General features: G+C 48.8%; 1 protein-coding gene across 1 annotated transcript in view; it reads left to right on the top strand.

The window, feature by feature from the left end:
- MB21D2 (Mab-21 domain containing 2) overlaps window positions 1-16,021 on the top strand; it is an 85,131-nt gene extending 69,110 nt beyond the window's left edge. Inside the window, exon 2 of the mRNA XM_050964815.1 lies at window positions 13,432-16,021. Coding sequence (XP_050820772.1) covers window positions 13,432-14,696 — 1,265 coding nt within the window. The 3' untranslated portion in view covers window positions 14,697-16,021. The remainder of the gene's footprint in view (window positions 1-13,431) is intronic.
- The last annotated feature ends 346 nt before the right edge of the window (window positions 16,022-16,367 follow it).

The raw sequence follows: 16,367 nt of genomic DNA, 5'->3' as shown, positions 1-16,367 counted from the left end.
ACTAAGCCCATTTGAAATACAGATCCCTCGTCAATATCTATAGCTGCAGATATGAAAGTGATACATGCATACAAATAGGATAATCATAGTCAGCAAATCGTCACTTTTCCAATGACACCTCACATGACCCGTCTTGTACAATATAAAAAATTTAAAATAATAATATAATATATGGAGATATACCTCTCTCATAGAGCTGGAAGGGACCCTGAAAGGTCATTGGGTCCAGCCTCCTGCCTTCACTAGCAGGACCAAGTACTGATTTTACCCCAGATCCCTAAATGGACCCTCAAGGATTGATCTCACAACACTGGGTTTAGCAGGCCAATGCTCAAACCACTGAGCTACCCCTCCCTTCCTTCCTTGCTCATATCTATGCTTATTATGCCATAATTGTAATAACATTACTGTGAAGAATATGGGTGCAGTGTCACAGTAGTCTCCATAAAGAACCGCCAGACTCGGGTACGGAAGAGGAATGTCATGGCTGGGTTGCTGGAGAGAAAAATTATGCGAGCTAGATATCCATGTACAGGCCCAGCAGCAGCAAAACAATATCTAGTTCTTATATAGAAGTTTTCATCAGCAGATCTCAGAGTGTCGTACAGAGGGAGTCCAGTATCCGTATCCCCATTTTACAGATAGAGAAACTGAGGCACACTGAAGTGACTTGCCTGAGATCACACAGCAGGCCAGTGGCAGAGCCAAGAATAGACTCTGGGTCTCCTGAGCCCCAGCTGGGGGCACTGTCTCTAAGCCCCACTGCCTCCCACATTCGGTGCACCCCTGTTCACACTGACCTAAAGGAGGGGAGCACAGTGGGTGTGGCTGCGTTTCTGTGAGCATAGCCCATGGAAGCTGTCTGCAAACAGGGCTCTGTGGATTCATTTAGCTATTTGTCTTCTAGTTCCTAAAGGCACAAATAGCGAACTATATGTACCAAGGGCAGTAAACCGTCCTGGAGAAACCCTGAGTGCTGTGTGTACTCTGATCAAAGTCTGACCTAACGGGACTGCGTGCCCCTCTCCTTGGCGTGACTGGGAGTGGAGTTTGTTCCTTGTGTGTGTAAAGAATTGCTGTGACCATCACTGGGAAGCTGCTGGACCTGCCAGCAGAGATACCTGGCAGCCACCGGTTAGTTTGGAACCTGCGCTGGGTTTACGTTGCATGAAATACTGAGGGCTTTGAAGTCAGACTTCAGTCTCTTCCCAGGTACAGCTGCAGCAGCCCTGTGTTTCAGTGTCCCGCATGATGGCACAGGAGGGCATCTCTCCCCAGTATCCCATACTGAACCGTGGATTTGGCGTTGGCTTGGTGGGGAAGGTGGAGAGACTATCCACTAGATGGGGCTTGGTGCGTGGTAAAAGCTGCATCAGGGAACAGATGAGCTGCAGACCAGGGCCGAGTTAACGCCACAGCAGCTGTCAGGCCGCATGGCTAAGGAGCTGGCCAGGGGTTGGGAAGAGCAGAGATGTTGCTAACAGTGCAGGCCCTGGAAGTCCTGTATACAAGTCAAAGGGGCCCAATCCTGCTGAGTACCTTCTTCAAAGAGCTCAGTCACCTTGCAGGACTGAGCCCCAAGAAAGTAAACTCCTTGAGTCTCTTCCAAAGCAAAACCTTCTGGGCTGAATCCTCCCCCTTAGTCACACCTAAGCAGCTCCCCAGGGGTGTACGTGAGGGCAGAACTGGGCTCTCTTTGCCCACCAGGGGCATGAGTGGGTTCTGGTATTACTTGTGGAGCTTATTTGGGATGCAATCTCTCAGCAGTGCTGAGAGGCAGGAAAAATCAAAAAAGAGAAATGCTGTACCAGGGCACCAGTTAGGTAGGAACTTGTGGTGCAAACGTCTGTAGCTTAAAGCAATTAGTTGGAGAGTGCAGTGATTTGGGGTGAATACTTCTTATCAGACTTTTTTTTAATGAAAGTGCTGCCCAAATATTTACTAGTGCAGTCAAAGATCAGTTCAATTGCACTAACTGCTCTGTGTCCTAATCCTAGAGCTGCAGCTTTAGTTTGGGGCGTGCGTGTGGGTGAATTGGATGGCTGGCCTCTCCGGCTCTTGACTCTTTCCGAGTCATTATTTCTTTCTTATTGGTTCATGCTCCTTGCATTACATGACACAATTTCCACAAGGTAGCAACACCTGTCTTTTGACGTGAGGTTTAAAAATAGTTTCCCAAAATAATATAAAAAAAAAAAAGTTCTCTTGAGCTCTCTTTCAAAGGGCACGTTCATTTAATGACACACACTTTGAAAGACAGCGGCAGTCAAACACTCCCTAAAAAAGAGACCGAGCGAGATTACCAGTGCCTTGTCTGTAAAAAGCCACTTTTTGTCCCACCAAATTCAACAAAGATTTTGTCAGAGATGTCAGTGTTTTAGCCTAGCTTTCTTTGGATCCTCTTTCTGTGCTTTGCTTTCAGGGCCAGATTCTGATCTCAGCTTCCCTGGTGAAAATCTGGAGTAACTCCATTGGATGAGCAGCGTGGTTCCCGCACCACGAGCTGGTGATCAGAATCTGACTCCCAGAGTCTAATTTACGTTTTTCCTGTCCCCATTAGGCCTCGGAGTACAGGATATCTGCTCACATAGGGATTCTGACAGAGGCATGCAGGTAAAAGAAAGAAGTGTCCCAGTTTCTTCCCGATCTTGTAAAGAAAGCACTGAGATAAAAGCTTGCCTTTTAAAACAAGAGTGCTAGTTACCTGCTGTGTGTTCTGCGGCCTGCTCTCAAAAGATGGCTAAAAGGAGAAAAATCTATAGGGCTCCGGCATAGCTATCCACAAAGAATTGCTTGCTTGGCTTGCCTCCCATATTGGACTAAATTGGCATCACATGATTTATTCTCTCCATCCTGACCTCCTACTCCCCGCCAGGGTGCTTCTGTCAGCACTCCCCTAACATGCGCTTTGTAACTAAAAACTGTTGTAAAGAGCTCACTCTTCTGTTTGCTCAGTAGAATGAGAACTTGCACTGCTCACAAATAGATTTACAATTAGCAACAGGAATGGAAGAAGCTGTGCACACCTTCCCCGAGAGCACATTGCTTGCACTAAAGCGGACACATCAGCCTCCTTTAACGAAGCCCCTGGAATTAGGTGCGAGTCACTCTAGGGAAGTGGTTCTCAAATGTATTTCATCGGGTCCTACTTCTTTCTGTCTGTAGTTGTTTACGCTCTCCCCCGCCCCACAAGTACACGAAGGCTGCCGGCCGGGCCCCCGGCTCTGAAGGCAGGGCCGCGAGCGGCGGCTGCCGGCCGGGCCCCCGGCTCTGAAGGCAGGGCCCGGAGCGGCGGCTGCCGGCCGGGCCCCCGGCTCTGAAGGCAGGGCCGCGAGCGGCGGCTGCCGGCCGGGCCCCCGGCTCTGAAGGCAGGGCCGCGAGCGGCGGCTGCCGGCCGGGCCCCCGGCTCTGAAGGCAGGGCCCGGAGCGGCGGCTGCCTGCGGCAGCACAGAAGGGAGGCCATTTGAAAAGTGTTATCTGTCAATATCACTTTTCACAGCAGACTTAGCGCCCCTTTGCCACCCTTTCTTCTGTGCAGCTGCCACCCCAGGGCTGACAGCCAGAGCCCTGCTGCCTGCAGGTGGAGGGACTGAATGGGGGAGAGCCTCAGAGGGATTGAGGAGTGGAGAGAGGAGGGCACCTGGCGCTTCTGCACGACCCCCAGCCACCCAGAGCTGATAGACCAGGGGTGGGGGGAAATAAGCACACAGCTTGCGCCTCCTGTGACATGTTTCCACACCTCCGTTGTTGTGGTTCTCGTTTGAGAACTGCTGCTCCAGGGGACAGTGGGAGAATGCTGCCATGGGTTTTCCATTGCAGAATGTTCCTTCCTGCAGCAGGGAGAACAGTCCCCAGTATTTACTGTTTAGTGTAGGATTCACAAAGAACTGCAAACCGCCAGCTCTCGCGCTCCTGTAAATGACCATGGACATGCCTATGTAATGAAAGCTGTGCGCTGGCTAACCTGCCTGAGCTAGCTTGAATCCAGCTAGTGCGGGGAACAGTAGTGGTGAAGACAGTGCAGAACAGGCTTCATAGAATATCAGGGTTGGAAGGGACCTCAGGAGGTCATCTAGTCCAACGCCCTGCTCAAAGCAGGACCAACCCCACTAAATCATCCCAGCCAGGGCTTTGTCAAGCCAGGCCTTAAAAACCTCTAAGGATGGAGATTCCATCACCTCCCTAGGTAACCCATTCCAGTGCTTCACCACCCTCCTAGTGGAAAAAGTTTTTCCTAATATCCAAGCTAAACCTCCCCCACTGCAACTTGAGACCATTACTCCTTGTTCTGTCATCTGCCATCACTGAGAACAGCGGAGCTCCATCCTCCTTTTAACCCCCTTCAGGTAGTTGAAGGCTGCTATCAAATCCCCCTTCACTCTTCTCTTCTGCAGACTAAACAATCCCAGTTCCCGCAGCCTCTCCTCATAAGCCATGTGCCCCAGCCCCCTAATCATTTTCGTTGCCTCCGCTGGACTCTCTCCAATTTGTCCACATCCCTTCTGCAGTAGGGGGACCAAAACTGGATGCAGCACTCCAGGTGTGGCCTCACCAGTGGATAATCACTTCCCTCGATCTGCTGGCAATGCTCTGCTAATGCAGCCCAATATGCCATTGGTCTTCTTGGCAGCAAGGGCACACTGCTGACTCACATCCAGCTTCTCGTCCTGTGGTAATTCAGAGCGAGTTGGCAAGCAGAGTACGTACCTAGGGTCTGTGCCGAGCTGGTACCTGCCCATGCTGCCCTGTCTTCCATGTTGTTACCTGCCCTGCTGGATTCGAGCTCGCTCAGGAAGGCTGGCGGGGACACAGCTGTAGGCAGAGCTGATGTTTTGTTGATTAGAATTTCATGGCGTTTCTTCCAGCAGCCGAGTGTGAGAATTGCCTGGGGAAGTGAAATGGTTTTACATGAAAGATGGTGGGGAGTGAGGCAAGGAGAGGCTGTGTGTCGAGCTTGAGGTTACACTCAGGCAGATCTGGCAGAGAACCCAAGAGTCTGACTCCCAGTTTCATGTTGTAACCACTAGGCTGTGCCAGGCCATGGCAGTGGGGGGCAGGGGAAGCTCCCCTCTCGTCCAAGGCGCAAGAGGCAGCAGCCCAGTGCCCCGTTATTTCCCCAGGAGCAGCGGCAGGGACCCCCTCCGCTTGGGGGCAGCAAGGATAGATATCTGCAGGGGTCACCTCCTCCCCCAGCTGCCTGAAGGGGCTGGGGTCGCAGCAGGCAGTTGTCCCAGTTCATACTCCAGCAGCTGGGCTGTACCTGCTGGGTGCTCTGGGCATGCTGCACTTTTCCCCACCTGCCACACACAGCCCCTGGGCCTGGGTGTTAACACCCCATTGAGATGCATGAGGCAGACCCATCCTTCGCTCAGACTGTTCCAGGCTCTGTGCAGACTCAGGCAGGCACCTCTGCCTCTTCCACACTTGGGTCCCATGGTCACACTTTTCTTCCCAACAGTGTGGCCTAGAAACGGGCATTTGTTTTAAACAGCAGCTGAGATGTTGCTTTGTGTGACTTCAGGAGTGATGGCTGTCGGTGTGAGCCAGCAGTGCCTTAGCGCTGCCTCTTGAATGGTTCTGGGAGTGTCCCGGGGTCAGTGAGTCTCCATAGAGCGCACCCAAATCCTAGGCCAGACCTGAGCAGCCAGCAGCAGTGGTGCTCTGGGAAGCGCCATGGGGCTGTTTCTTTCAAAGCTACACAAGGGCTCGGGCAGAAGCTGGACGATTATCATGTGGTGCAGCTAAGCTGATGCTCTGTGGCTCTGTGCTTCGCCTCAGGTCAGATTTGACGGCGAAGTCAAGAGGTGACTGGAGAAAGGACAGTAGCAAAGAATAATGGCTGGTTAGCACAGCTTTCTTGTTGAACTCCAGCGCACGGCTGCCAGCAGGCTGCAGGCACTCGCTTCCCATAAACTCTCATTCGTTTTCTTCTAGCAAGTCTCAGCTCTTCCCTCCTGATCGGCTCCCTCCCTCCCTGCAGTCCCAGGTTCGCTGCTGCTGCTTTCACAGCAATCCTTTACCAGCTCTGGGCCATACGCTCTGTAGCAACTCGGGCTGCAGAGTTCAGTGGACTAGTGCTTGCCCTGTATCCTAGTAGGCTATAAAACAGGCAGAGGTGGGGGAAACAATCTGATAAGGGGCAATGTTAATTCCTGGTTTAAGACACAGCGTGTGTGGAAAGTCTGCTGGGAAGGGGAGACATGGCAGCTCAAGGTGCATGCTGCCTGGAAGAGATAGTCCAGGCTGAGCAGTGGGTGACACTGGATAGGGGGGAGCTTGGCCCAGGGTACACATTCACTTGGTATGTCCCTTCTGCTGCTTCCACCAGCAGGCCACTAAGGATCCGCAAAGCAACTTTCCCTGCTGCCACCCTGGCAGAGATGGAAACATGGCAGATCTAGCCCCTGGAGCTCCAGCTTGGCCCAGAGAAGCAGTGCATATTCTGATTCTCAACCAGAGCACACAAGGGACTGGGCTGTATGCTTTCTAGGGGGCTCTTCCTCTGCCCCATGCAACTGAAATATGGCTTTTGTGCTGCATTCTGGGCACTCCGTGGGCTGCACTGAAGGTCACAAGGTTTAAGCTGATGAGACCAGGTTGGTCTTATTAGCATAGCCTACCTCCCTTTTTCAGACTGGTGCTTGCTTTCCTTACTCTCTAGCCATAGCTGCTTTAACTAAGACATCAGGACTAGATGAAAGATCAGGAAATGAATGGATGTCTGAAAAGATGCGGATGTTTTATTTCATAGTCAGTTTCTTTATAGAGGGAACTGTAAATCTGCTTATTTGCATGAAGTATCTCCTTGGGTGGAAGCAGAGCCCTGCACACACAGCGGCTACTGTGAAATCAGTTCACATTGAAATACCGTAATGGGCTGAGAGTTTCTCTGCATTACTTCTTAATGTACAGGATATGGTGTGTCTTGTGCCTTGAAGCATCCCAGTTCATTCGAGGATATATCCCACAAGGAAAAGTTAGGTAAAACTCGCCCCTCCTCCTCTTCCTTTTGTAATGCTCTGCCTTCTTTCCCTTGCAGGAGGTGGGAATAAAAATAGATCACGTTTCCTGCTATTAAAAGAGCAGTGATTTATTTTAACAGAAATAATCTCTCTCGCGCACACAGTGTAGCCTAGTGGAAGGTGCGCTAAATGACGAGCTCTGTGACTGTGGGCTCTGGTCCCAGAGCTTCCACTGACTGCTGGTTTCAATACTTTTACGTTTAACAATCCTGAGGAGGAGCCAAGATTTCATACCTTGGGGCAGTACTCGCTAATTTCATAGGTAAGAAAACAGAGTTTCTGTGAGGTCACCTCAGACCGAACTGGGGAAAGAATCCAGTCTCTGAAGCCAAGTAGCTACTTGCCAAACAAGCTTTCAGAGGGAACATGCCAAAACTAAGTACTTCTGTAATCCACTCCGTGTTACCCTCTAGCAGCAAGGCCATAGACAGAGGTTGTGACTCCTCCCGCCTTAGTGTTGAGCAATCTGAGCTTTGATTCCAGGTGGTAGAGGCTCATGCTCTTGCACCCACAGGTCCTGGGTTCAATCCCTGAAGATGATTCAAACAGGGACCGTGTCACAGTTCACTTTCTGTAATCTCTAAACCACAATCTGCTCCCAGAGCCAAGAAGAGAAACCGAGAGTCCTGATGCCCAGCCTTCCACTGTTGTCTCTCGAATACTAGGACTTTGGTTCACTTTGACCATATCCTGCCTTGTTAATATTCCCAGCTTTGCTAGGCTGGATTGGCCTGATTCAGCTGGGTATACATTTGCTACTTTGTCAGGTATCAGAGGGGGAGCTGTGTTAGTCTGGATCTGTAAAAGCAGCAAAGAATCCTGTGGCACCTTATAGACTAACAGATGTTTTGGAGTATTCACCCATGAAAGCTCAAGCTCCAATACATCTGTTGGTCTGTAAGGTGCCACAGGACTCTTTGCCGCATTTGCTACTTTGGATACAGGTATTTGGCCCAATCAATTGTGAGGCTTGATGCCAAAATAAGATGCTCAGTTTCCTGTCTGCATGTGATATTTCTGTATATATTTTCCAATACTTAATAGAGTTGTGAATAAGAGGGCTGGTCTCAGTGCTTAGCAAAGTCCATAGGCCGCCTATACGCCTCACTGAATCTTGTGCGTGACCAGCTCGGCTCTTCACAAGGCCTTTCGTTTACATCTTGTGTAAATTTTAAATTGAGGAGACCCTGTTTCAGACCCCTACTTTGTGGTCTTCAAATCTAGCAGCACTGCTGGTCCTAACCACTCATGAAGTTTCCTTCTCTGGCTGAATGCTGGAGCTCCTGCTGTTTTGGATCAGCGGATGCTCATGCTGCAGTGTCTGGAGGGGAAAGGATGCAAGCTTCAGATGGGCTTGGATTTAAAATCTGCAGCTCTCCAGACAGAGAGATTTTGACAGCCCGATGGTTCATCTCCTGTAGCCATTGTGTGGACATTAATGCTTCGCAGTTTCCGATGGGCTGGTAGATCCAGATGTCTGCGAGGAAAAGAGTGGTTGGTGATTCATTACACTTTCTCCTTCCAAATTTCTGAGAACTTGCAGACTAGCCTGGTAATGGAGCTCACACACAGGCTCTTATCTCTAGAGGAATTGCACACTGCTTATCAAAAGCTTTCTCTGGCTGCTGGCCTTTCAGACAGCTTTACAATGGGAAACAAACACTTCCAATTTTGTTTTAGCAGAGGGGCCTCCTTGGCTGGGATGCGAGATGGTCGGGGGTACTCTCGCTGTATCCAGGGGGCTTCAGCCCTATCAAAGCTGCAACTTCTTGTGATCGCACCACAGCCTGGGCTCAGAAGAGGCTTCTTCCCAGCTGAGCCCAATTGCTGCTGTTGCAAGCCCTTCCACATCTGGCTCACAGATGGGTCCATCTTCCCCTGTCACAGCTGTCTCCCCTACTGAGCCCCACAGGTTTGAAGGTTGGTTGGTTGGTTTTATCCACCACCTTCCCCTAACATGGGAAGACAAATGACAGCTTGCAAAGGTTCACAAAGTGTGTGTGTCTGTCTCTGTCTGTCTGTCTGTCTATTCTGGATGTGCTGAATATTGATGGGTTTAAACCTCAGACGGGGCTGGTGTTGTGTATTTTGCTTTTTAAATATTTTTCTGTCTTTGCAGCCAGTTTTTTGTATTTTTCTACAGAGAAATGGCCATCCCATTTGCATTTATATAGAACATTCCAAGTGAGTCTAGCTGGTTGCTGTATATCAGACACAATTAGTCGGTGATGCTGAAAGTGCCAAATAAGTGTTCTGTGCTAACATGCTTAACTGGGCAGAATTCTTGAATATAGATTTAAACAGTGAAATGATCTTTCTGTTTTGGAATATTCACTGGAGTACTGTTCTACCCAGAGCAGGGATGTACCAGCCAGGGACTCTGTGCTCCACAGGACTAAGTTGTAATGCTGTGATCTCTCTTGTACGGTCCGTAGGTTTTTGGGGCCATCCTATAGAATTTAATAGATGATTTTTATCCCTCCTGTAGCACGGTTTAAAAAGTATCTAGGAAATCTATGTTTATCAACTTCTGCAGGTTTTAAGAGTAATTTCCATAGAATTCTCTTACATCCAGGCCCCAGGAATATCTGAAAACTTACCCTTGAGGGGGGATACGTTGTGGCCCTGGGTGTCAGAGGGAGTGCTTGGACCAGCGTACGGGTAGGACTGGTACCTAGCAACTTGTCCTGCATAAGGGGCAGTATGTAGGGTTAGCACAGGAACAGAGCAGGGATCCAGTTAAGTGTGTCTGAGTCTCAGTTCTGGCCCTGCTCACTGGGGGGAGAAAACTTTGCCAGGCTTACTGCCAGTGCAGATTGCTTCTCCCTCTGCCCTGGCTAGGCGCTGCTGGCGGGTGTGTTGTGGGGGCGAAGACGGAGAGGGTGCACTGGCTGGTGTGTTGGAAAGGGGGGGGACTGTCAGCCTGGTGGTGGCTGCTCCTCTCATCACGGCCCCCACAGTGTGAGTACGCTGGGCAGGAGAGTCAGCGGGTGCCTTGTGCCTCCCCTGCATGGCTGGATAGGCTGGCTGATTACTCCGCCCTAAAAAGCAAGTGTTTGGGAGCAGAGTGTCAGGGCAGCGTCTGGCAGTGAGGGGAGTGAGCTCTGCTCAGCAGGACTCTGCGTCGGGTGCGCTTTACAAATGAGCCTTTTTTGGACACTAGGTAGGAGTGAGTGATGCTACCTGGCCCAGGGAGACAGGCCTGCTCCCTAGCTCCACCCATCAGGATAATACAGCCCACCAGGTAACTCAGCCCCCCAAACCACCTTCGGGGGTGACCTTCAAGGGGCCACATATGGGGAGATCACAGAGCAGGGGCTGCAGGGAGGGAGGCCGAACATCTCCCGCTCTTCCTGAGCCGTTTCTCTCACTGAGACCAGGACTGTGTGGAGGGGAGAGAACCATGGCCATGGCTGTCAGCTGTCAGGAAAGTCACCCCGACTTGGGGCAGGGATGGCGAAGGGCGCTTACAGGAAGCAACTTCAGTTCTCCAGGAAGAAATTAAAAGCTGAATGGAGATGGAGGCGAAACATTAAATGCGGGGCAGAATTTTCGGGAATCTGTGTTAAGACTTAGAGCCAACTGTCTGTCCAGAGGGTGAGTAGAGTCTGTCTTCACCGCAGAGATCGCACAGGATCTCCCTTTCCCATGCACACACACAACCCTCTCACCCAGGTGTAGTAGTGCTTTCACCCAGGCTAAACCTTGCAGTGAAGTGTCCTTTTGTGATTTCTGGCACCATATTGCATGGCCTTTAGTTAAAGATCAACTGCTTTTCCTCTTCTCCTCTGCCCGCTCCCCCTCCTTGCCAACTGGTTCTCCTTTGTGTTCCCGTTTAAACCTGGTGTCATCCTAGTGGAAGGGTTCAATCTGGTATCAGTAATGTAGATGGAAAGCCGCAGGGCACGGAGGCTAATTTTTAAAATGTGTGCCAAGAAATGTCACTCCAGAGTGACACTTCAAAATGTGTGTAGTACGTATCGGGGGTCTGGGGACATAATGCAAATGTCCAGTATCTAATAACTGAAGATCTCAAAGCAAACTAACACCATTGATGAAGTGGGTATCATGATCTTCAGCTCACGGATGGGAAACTGAGGCACAATCAGGCTAACTGAATTGCCTGAAGTTATTCAGGGAGCCTGAGGAAAACGTAACTCCCAGTCCTGAGCCTTTAACCACAAGACCAACTCAAATAGTGACATTGATTTTCAAACAGTGAATGGTCAAAAGAGAGCTACATTTTAAGCCTAAAATTTTAAGTTAATTTAGAAATCGAGTGCAGTGTGGTGTTTTGTTCTTTTGAATGTTGCAGTGATTAAGTCTCTCCTGTTCTTAACAGTTTTAAAAACTCATCAAATATGAGAAAATTTAACTTCTGCACTGTATAGGGGTGTCATGGTATAACCCCCACTCTGAACCTTAGCGTCCAATAGGTGGGGTACCAGCATGAATCCCGCTAAGCTTAATTAGCAGCTTAGATCTTGTAGTGCTGCCACCAACCAGGACTTGCAGTGCCTGGTACACTCTGGTCCCCCCAAAACCTTCCCAGGGGACCCCAAGACCCAGACCCCCTGGATCTTATACAAGGAAAGTAAACCCTTTCCCCCACCATTGCCTCTCCCAGGCTTTCCCTCCCTGGGTTACCCTGGAAGATCCCTGTGATTCAAACTCCTTGAATCTTAAAACAGAGAGGAATGCACCTTCCCCCCTCCTCTTTTCCCCTCCCCAAGAGGTAATACTGATTCAAGCTCCGTGAATCTAAAACAGAGGAATTCCACCTTCCCCACTCCCTTCTCTCTCTCTGTCTCCCACCAATTCCCTGGTGAGTACAGACTCAATTCCTTTGAGCCTCAGCAAGGGGAAAAAATCAATCAGATCTCAAAAAAGAAAAGCTTTTAATAAAAGAAAGAAAAAAGTAAAAGTTGTCTCTGTAATTAGGATGGTAAAGGTTACAGAGTCTTTCAGCTTATAGACAGTAGAGAGAAGCCTTCCCCCCAGCACAAATACACATTAAAATCCTTCCAGCAAAATACACATTTGCAAATAAAGAAAACAATTAAAAAGACTAAACTGCCTTTGTACTTGTACTTACTATTTGAACAGAAAATTAGAGAGCCTGTAGGTACGTCTGGTTACTCTCAGAACCCAGAGAGAACAGCAGACAAAGAGAACACACAAACAAAGGCTTCCCTCCACTGAGATTTGAAAGTATCTTGTCTCCTGATTGGTCCTCTGGTCAGGTGTTCCAGGTTCACTGTTTGTTAACCCTTTACAGGTAAAAGAGACATTAACCCTTAACTATCTGTTTATGACAAGGGGGCAAGAGAGTTTGATTTCGTTTGTTTAGCGAAGACAGTAGAAGCCCGGTATTCACAAGCCCGGCTTGGGAGCTAGGCAGGTAATTCAGGGAATGCCACCTTTATTGCAACCTGAAGAATTAGTTTCCAAATTAAGTTAATCAGGGTGTTAGAGTGGAGTTACTGTGAAATTCCCTCTCATAAAAGATGGGAAAACAACCACAGACCTCCCTGAATTCAGAACTAAAGGCAAAGTCCATTTCTCTGGCTTAGCTTTCCCTGTAAGTTCCACAGAGATACTCAGACACAAACCAAAAAACCTGCCTGCTAATCCAGCTCTGTCCCTCTCCTGGGGGAACAAGAGGGGTATGGACAGAGAGAAAGGCAGTGTTAATGTTCGGATTTTGAAATTCGTGAGAGGTGCTTGGCTACTCAGCGACGGGAGCCCTAGTAGCTAGACAGCTAAATCCTGGTTTTTACAGGGCTTAACAGGAATTACATTTAGGCCTAGAAATAGCTTGACGATGTCTTGTCAAAGCCCTTTGCTCTTTCCATCCAGTACTGCTAAGTACGACCTTCAGAATCAGTCTGTTTTAACTAGACAACATATCCCTGCATTCAAGAGAGACCCTGCTGTTGACTTTGGTGGGAGCAGGGGCTGGCTTTATCCTTGGCAGGGGCGCACTGCCCATGGGCTGTCAGGGTGGAGAGTTAGCGTGCGGCAAGCGGGCCTGTCAGTGTACAGCACAGTCGTCTGCCACGCACTGAACATCCATGTGGACCTTGCTATCGTGCACTGAAAGTTCACTAGCGTGCATTGACCTGCTGCTCTCCAAGCATGCTGGGGAACTTTTAGTATATAGTAGCAGGGTCCACAGGGCCAGTTAGCGTGTGGCACACCGGTGCGCTATAAATTTCCACCCCAGCTTGCTACACTAACTCTTCTAGACAAGATCTCAGACTCATGTCTCCTGTAGAATGTGTGATCAGTGCTGGATTTCCATGGTGGTTGTATGTCGTCTTTGACACATGATATCTTTTAATGTGAATTAAACATGCAATCCAAAAATCTGTCCCGCTTTCTGAAATGACTCTGGCTTCTCTTGCAGGGATGGTGCAGAAGCTGGACCAAAAGCTCCCAGTAGCCAACGAGTACCTGCTCCTTTCAGGCGGGGTCCGGGAAGGTGTGGTGGATCTCGATCTTGACGAATTAAACGTTTATGCTCGAGGAACAGACTACGACATGGACTTCACCCTCCTGGTGCCAGCGCTGAAACTGCACGACCGAAACCAGCCAGTCACGCTGGACATGCGCCATTCGGCTCTGTGCCATTCATGGCTCAGCCTTCGGCTGTTCGACGAAGGGACTATAAGTAAATGGAAAGACTGCTGCACAATTGTGGATCATATTAACGGGGCTACCAATTATTTCTTCTCTCCTACGAAAGTGGCGGACTGGTTCTATGACTCCATTAGCATCGTTCTGTCCGAGATCCAGAAGAAGCCGCAGCGAGGGATGCCCAAAGTAGAAAAGGTGGAAAAGAACGGAACTATCATATCCATCATCTTGGGAGTGGGCAGCAGCCGCATGCTGTATGATATTGTCCCTGTAGTGTCTTTCAAAGGGTGGCCAGCAGTGGCCCAGAGCTGGCTGATGGAGAACCACTTCTGGGATGGGAAGATCACAGAGGAGGAAGTCATTAGTGGGTTTTACTTAGTGCCTGCCTGTTCCTACAAAGGCAAGAAGGACAATGAGTGGAGGCTGTCATTCGCCAGGAGCGAAGTACAGCTGAAGAAGTGCATTTCCAGCAGCCTCATGCAAGCCTACCAGGCCTGCAAAGCGATCATCATCAAACTACTCTCCCGCCCTAAAGCCATTAGTCCGTATCACCTGCGGAGCATGATGCTGTGGGCTTGCGACCGGCTACCAGCCAACTACTTGGCTCAAGAGGATTATGCTGCCCACTTCTTACTGGGCCTCATTGATGATCTGCAACATTGCTTGGTCAATAAGATGTGCCCCAATTACTTCATCCCGCAGTGCAACATGTTGGAGCACCTGTCCGAAGAGACGGTCATGCTGCATGCCCGGAAGCTGTCCTCGGTCCGCTCGGATCCTGCAGAGCACCTCCGAACTGCCATTGAGCACGTCAAAGCTGCTAACCGGCTGACATTGGAGCTCCAAAGGCGAGGTAGCTCTAGCAGCATCCCCTCCCCGCAATCAGACGGAGGGGACCCCAACCAGCCTGATGACCGATTAGCCAAAAAACTGCAACAGCTGGTGACGGAGAACCCGGGGAAATCCATCTCCGTCTTTATCAACCCAGACGACGTCACGAGGCCCCACTTCCGAATCGACGATAAATTTTTCTGAGCTTTCGCCAACATTTATATTTGGTTTTTGTTTTTATTTTTTTAAAAGACTTTACAGTGTGTAGGTTGTGTTTTGGTGACACAGTCCCTTGTTTCTTACATATCCAGTGTAGATTGGATCTGTCGAGAACAAAATGAACACGTTATAATTCCTGGTTCTGCAGGACAGTGCAGACTTTGAAACAGTATATTACTAGTTCATATGCTGCTTTGATTCTCACCCACCTCCCGTTGGTTTTGTGTGTCGTTTTTTAAAAGGAGAACATGAGCCATAAACACAAGCCCACATCATTAATTTTTTTCAAAGCTTCCATTATTTTGCACAACTTGTTTGGGTGGGGAGGAGAGAATTCACCTTCCTCTACGTAAAAAAATTCAGTAGTTCTTTCCATGAGCTTCCAGCACCATAAAGAAATTGGGTGAGATTTCAGATTGGGAAACACTACTTGGCATTTTTTGTTGACAAACCCCCCACCTCTCCCCATGGTGAATGTACTGTGTATCTGCTCTTCACACTTTTCTCACACTGAGGGAGCAAGGAGACTTGAAAAAGCCCATGATGCAACAATCCATTGTTCGGGTTTTTTGGAAGCCACCTCTTCTTGAATGTAATTGTTCATAATTGGACCTTGTCAGGCACGGAGGGTTTTCTGCCGTTTTTTCCTTGCGGAATAAGGTTATGGAATGTTAGTTTTAGTGTGTGTAATTATTCAAAGCCTTATTTAAATTCTCTATTAAAGAACATACCATTATAAATGTTAATTGCACTAATGAAATCTTTTGCCATTACCTCAGCACCACTGTTTGTGTTTCTTTTATGATTGGCATCTATTCTTAAGGCCTTATTCTGCAAGGTGCTGAGCACCCTCAACTTCTGTTGTCTTCAGTGGCACTCCTACCACTGGGTCTTTCAAGAGGCCTCTGGCTTGTCATTAGTCCTGTTACATTCAAGAACACAAGCCTCCTGCATTGGTGTGGTTCTCCTTTAAAAACTGTGTCACGTGTCTCTTGTGTTTGTTGTCACTGTAAAATATATGATTAAATGGTGTCATATGCAAAGTGAATCCTCCAGACCAGGAGAGAAGAGCAGAGTGTCTTACACCCTGATTGCTGCTAAGATAAAACACACCCTGGGCCTGTTTCTCCTCTCACTTGTTTCTGTTCCATTTTGACTTCAGTGGTGCCTCTCCTGATTTGCACTCGGGAAGTGAGCTCACAATTGGACCTGCTGTGCATCAGGGTTACTTACATTCTGTTCCACTGCAACCTTACATTCGTAACACAGTCATGATGCTCTGCAAAAGAAATCTTGCTCCCTTTTTAGAAAGTCGGTTAAAATATACAGGAATGATGGCTAATTTGAACTGAATATGTGTCCACTCTATCCTCATGCGGCTGGCTCTAGGTTTTCTGTCCATCCAGACCATAACCGGGACCGTGATATAGATCAGCAAGTTGAATTTGCTGATCAGACCAGAACAACTCCTCCAGGATCAGTTTCGTGTGCTCTTTAAAATGTGGTGATTAGAGCTGGGGTTGAGAAGTTTTGAAAACCATTTCACAAAAACAGACCAGGCTTTTGTGAAAATGTTTGCAAAAAACATGTCCCTCTTTTTGACCCCCTCTCATGAATGAGTGACCAGTTTCCTGTCACAGCAGATACCTGCTTTAA

This window comes from Gopherus flavomarginatus, chromosome 8 (genome assembly GCF_025201925.1).
Source record: "Gopherus flavomarginatus isolate rGopFla2 chromosome 8, rGopFla2.mat.asm, whole genome shotgun sequence".
Classification (NCBI taxonomy): Eukaryota; Metazoa; Chordata; order Testudines; family Testudinidae; genus Gopherus; species Gopherus flavomarginatus.
Note: the sequence above shows the minus strand (reverse complement) of the source record. Positions and strands in the feature narration are given on the sequence as shown.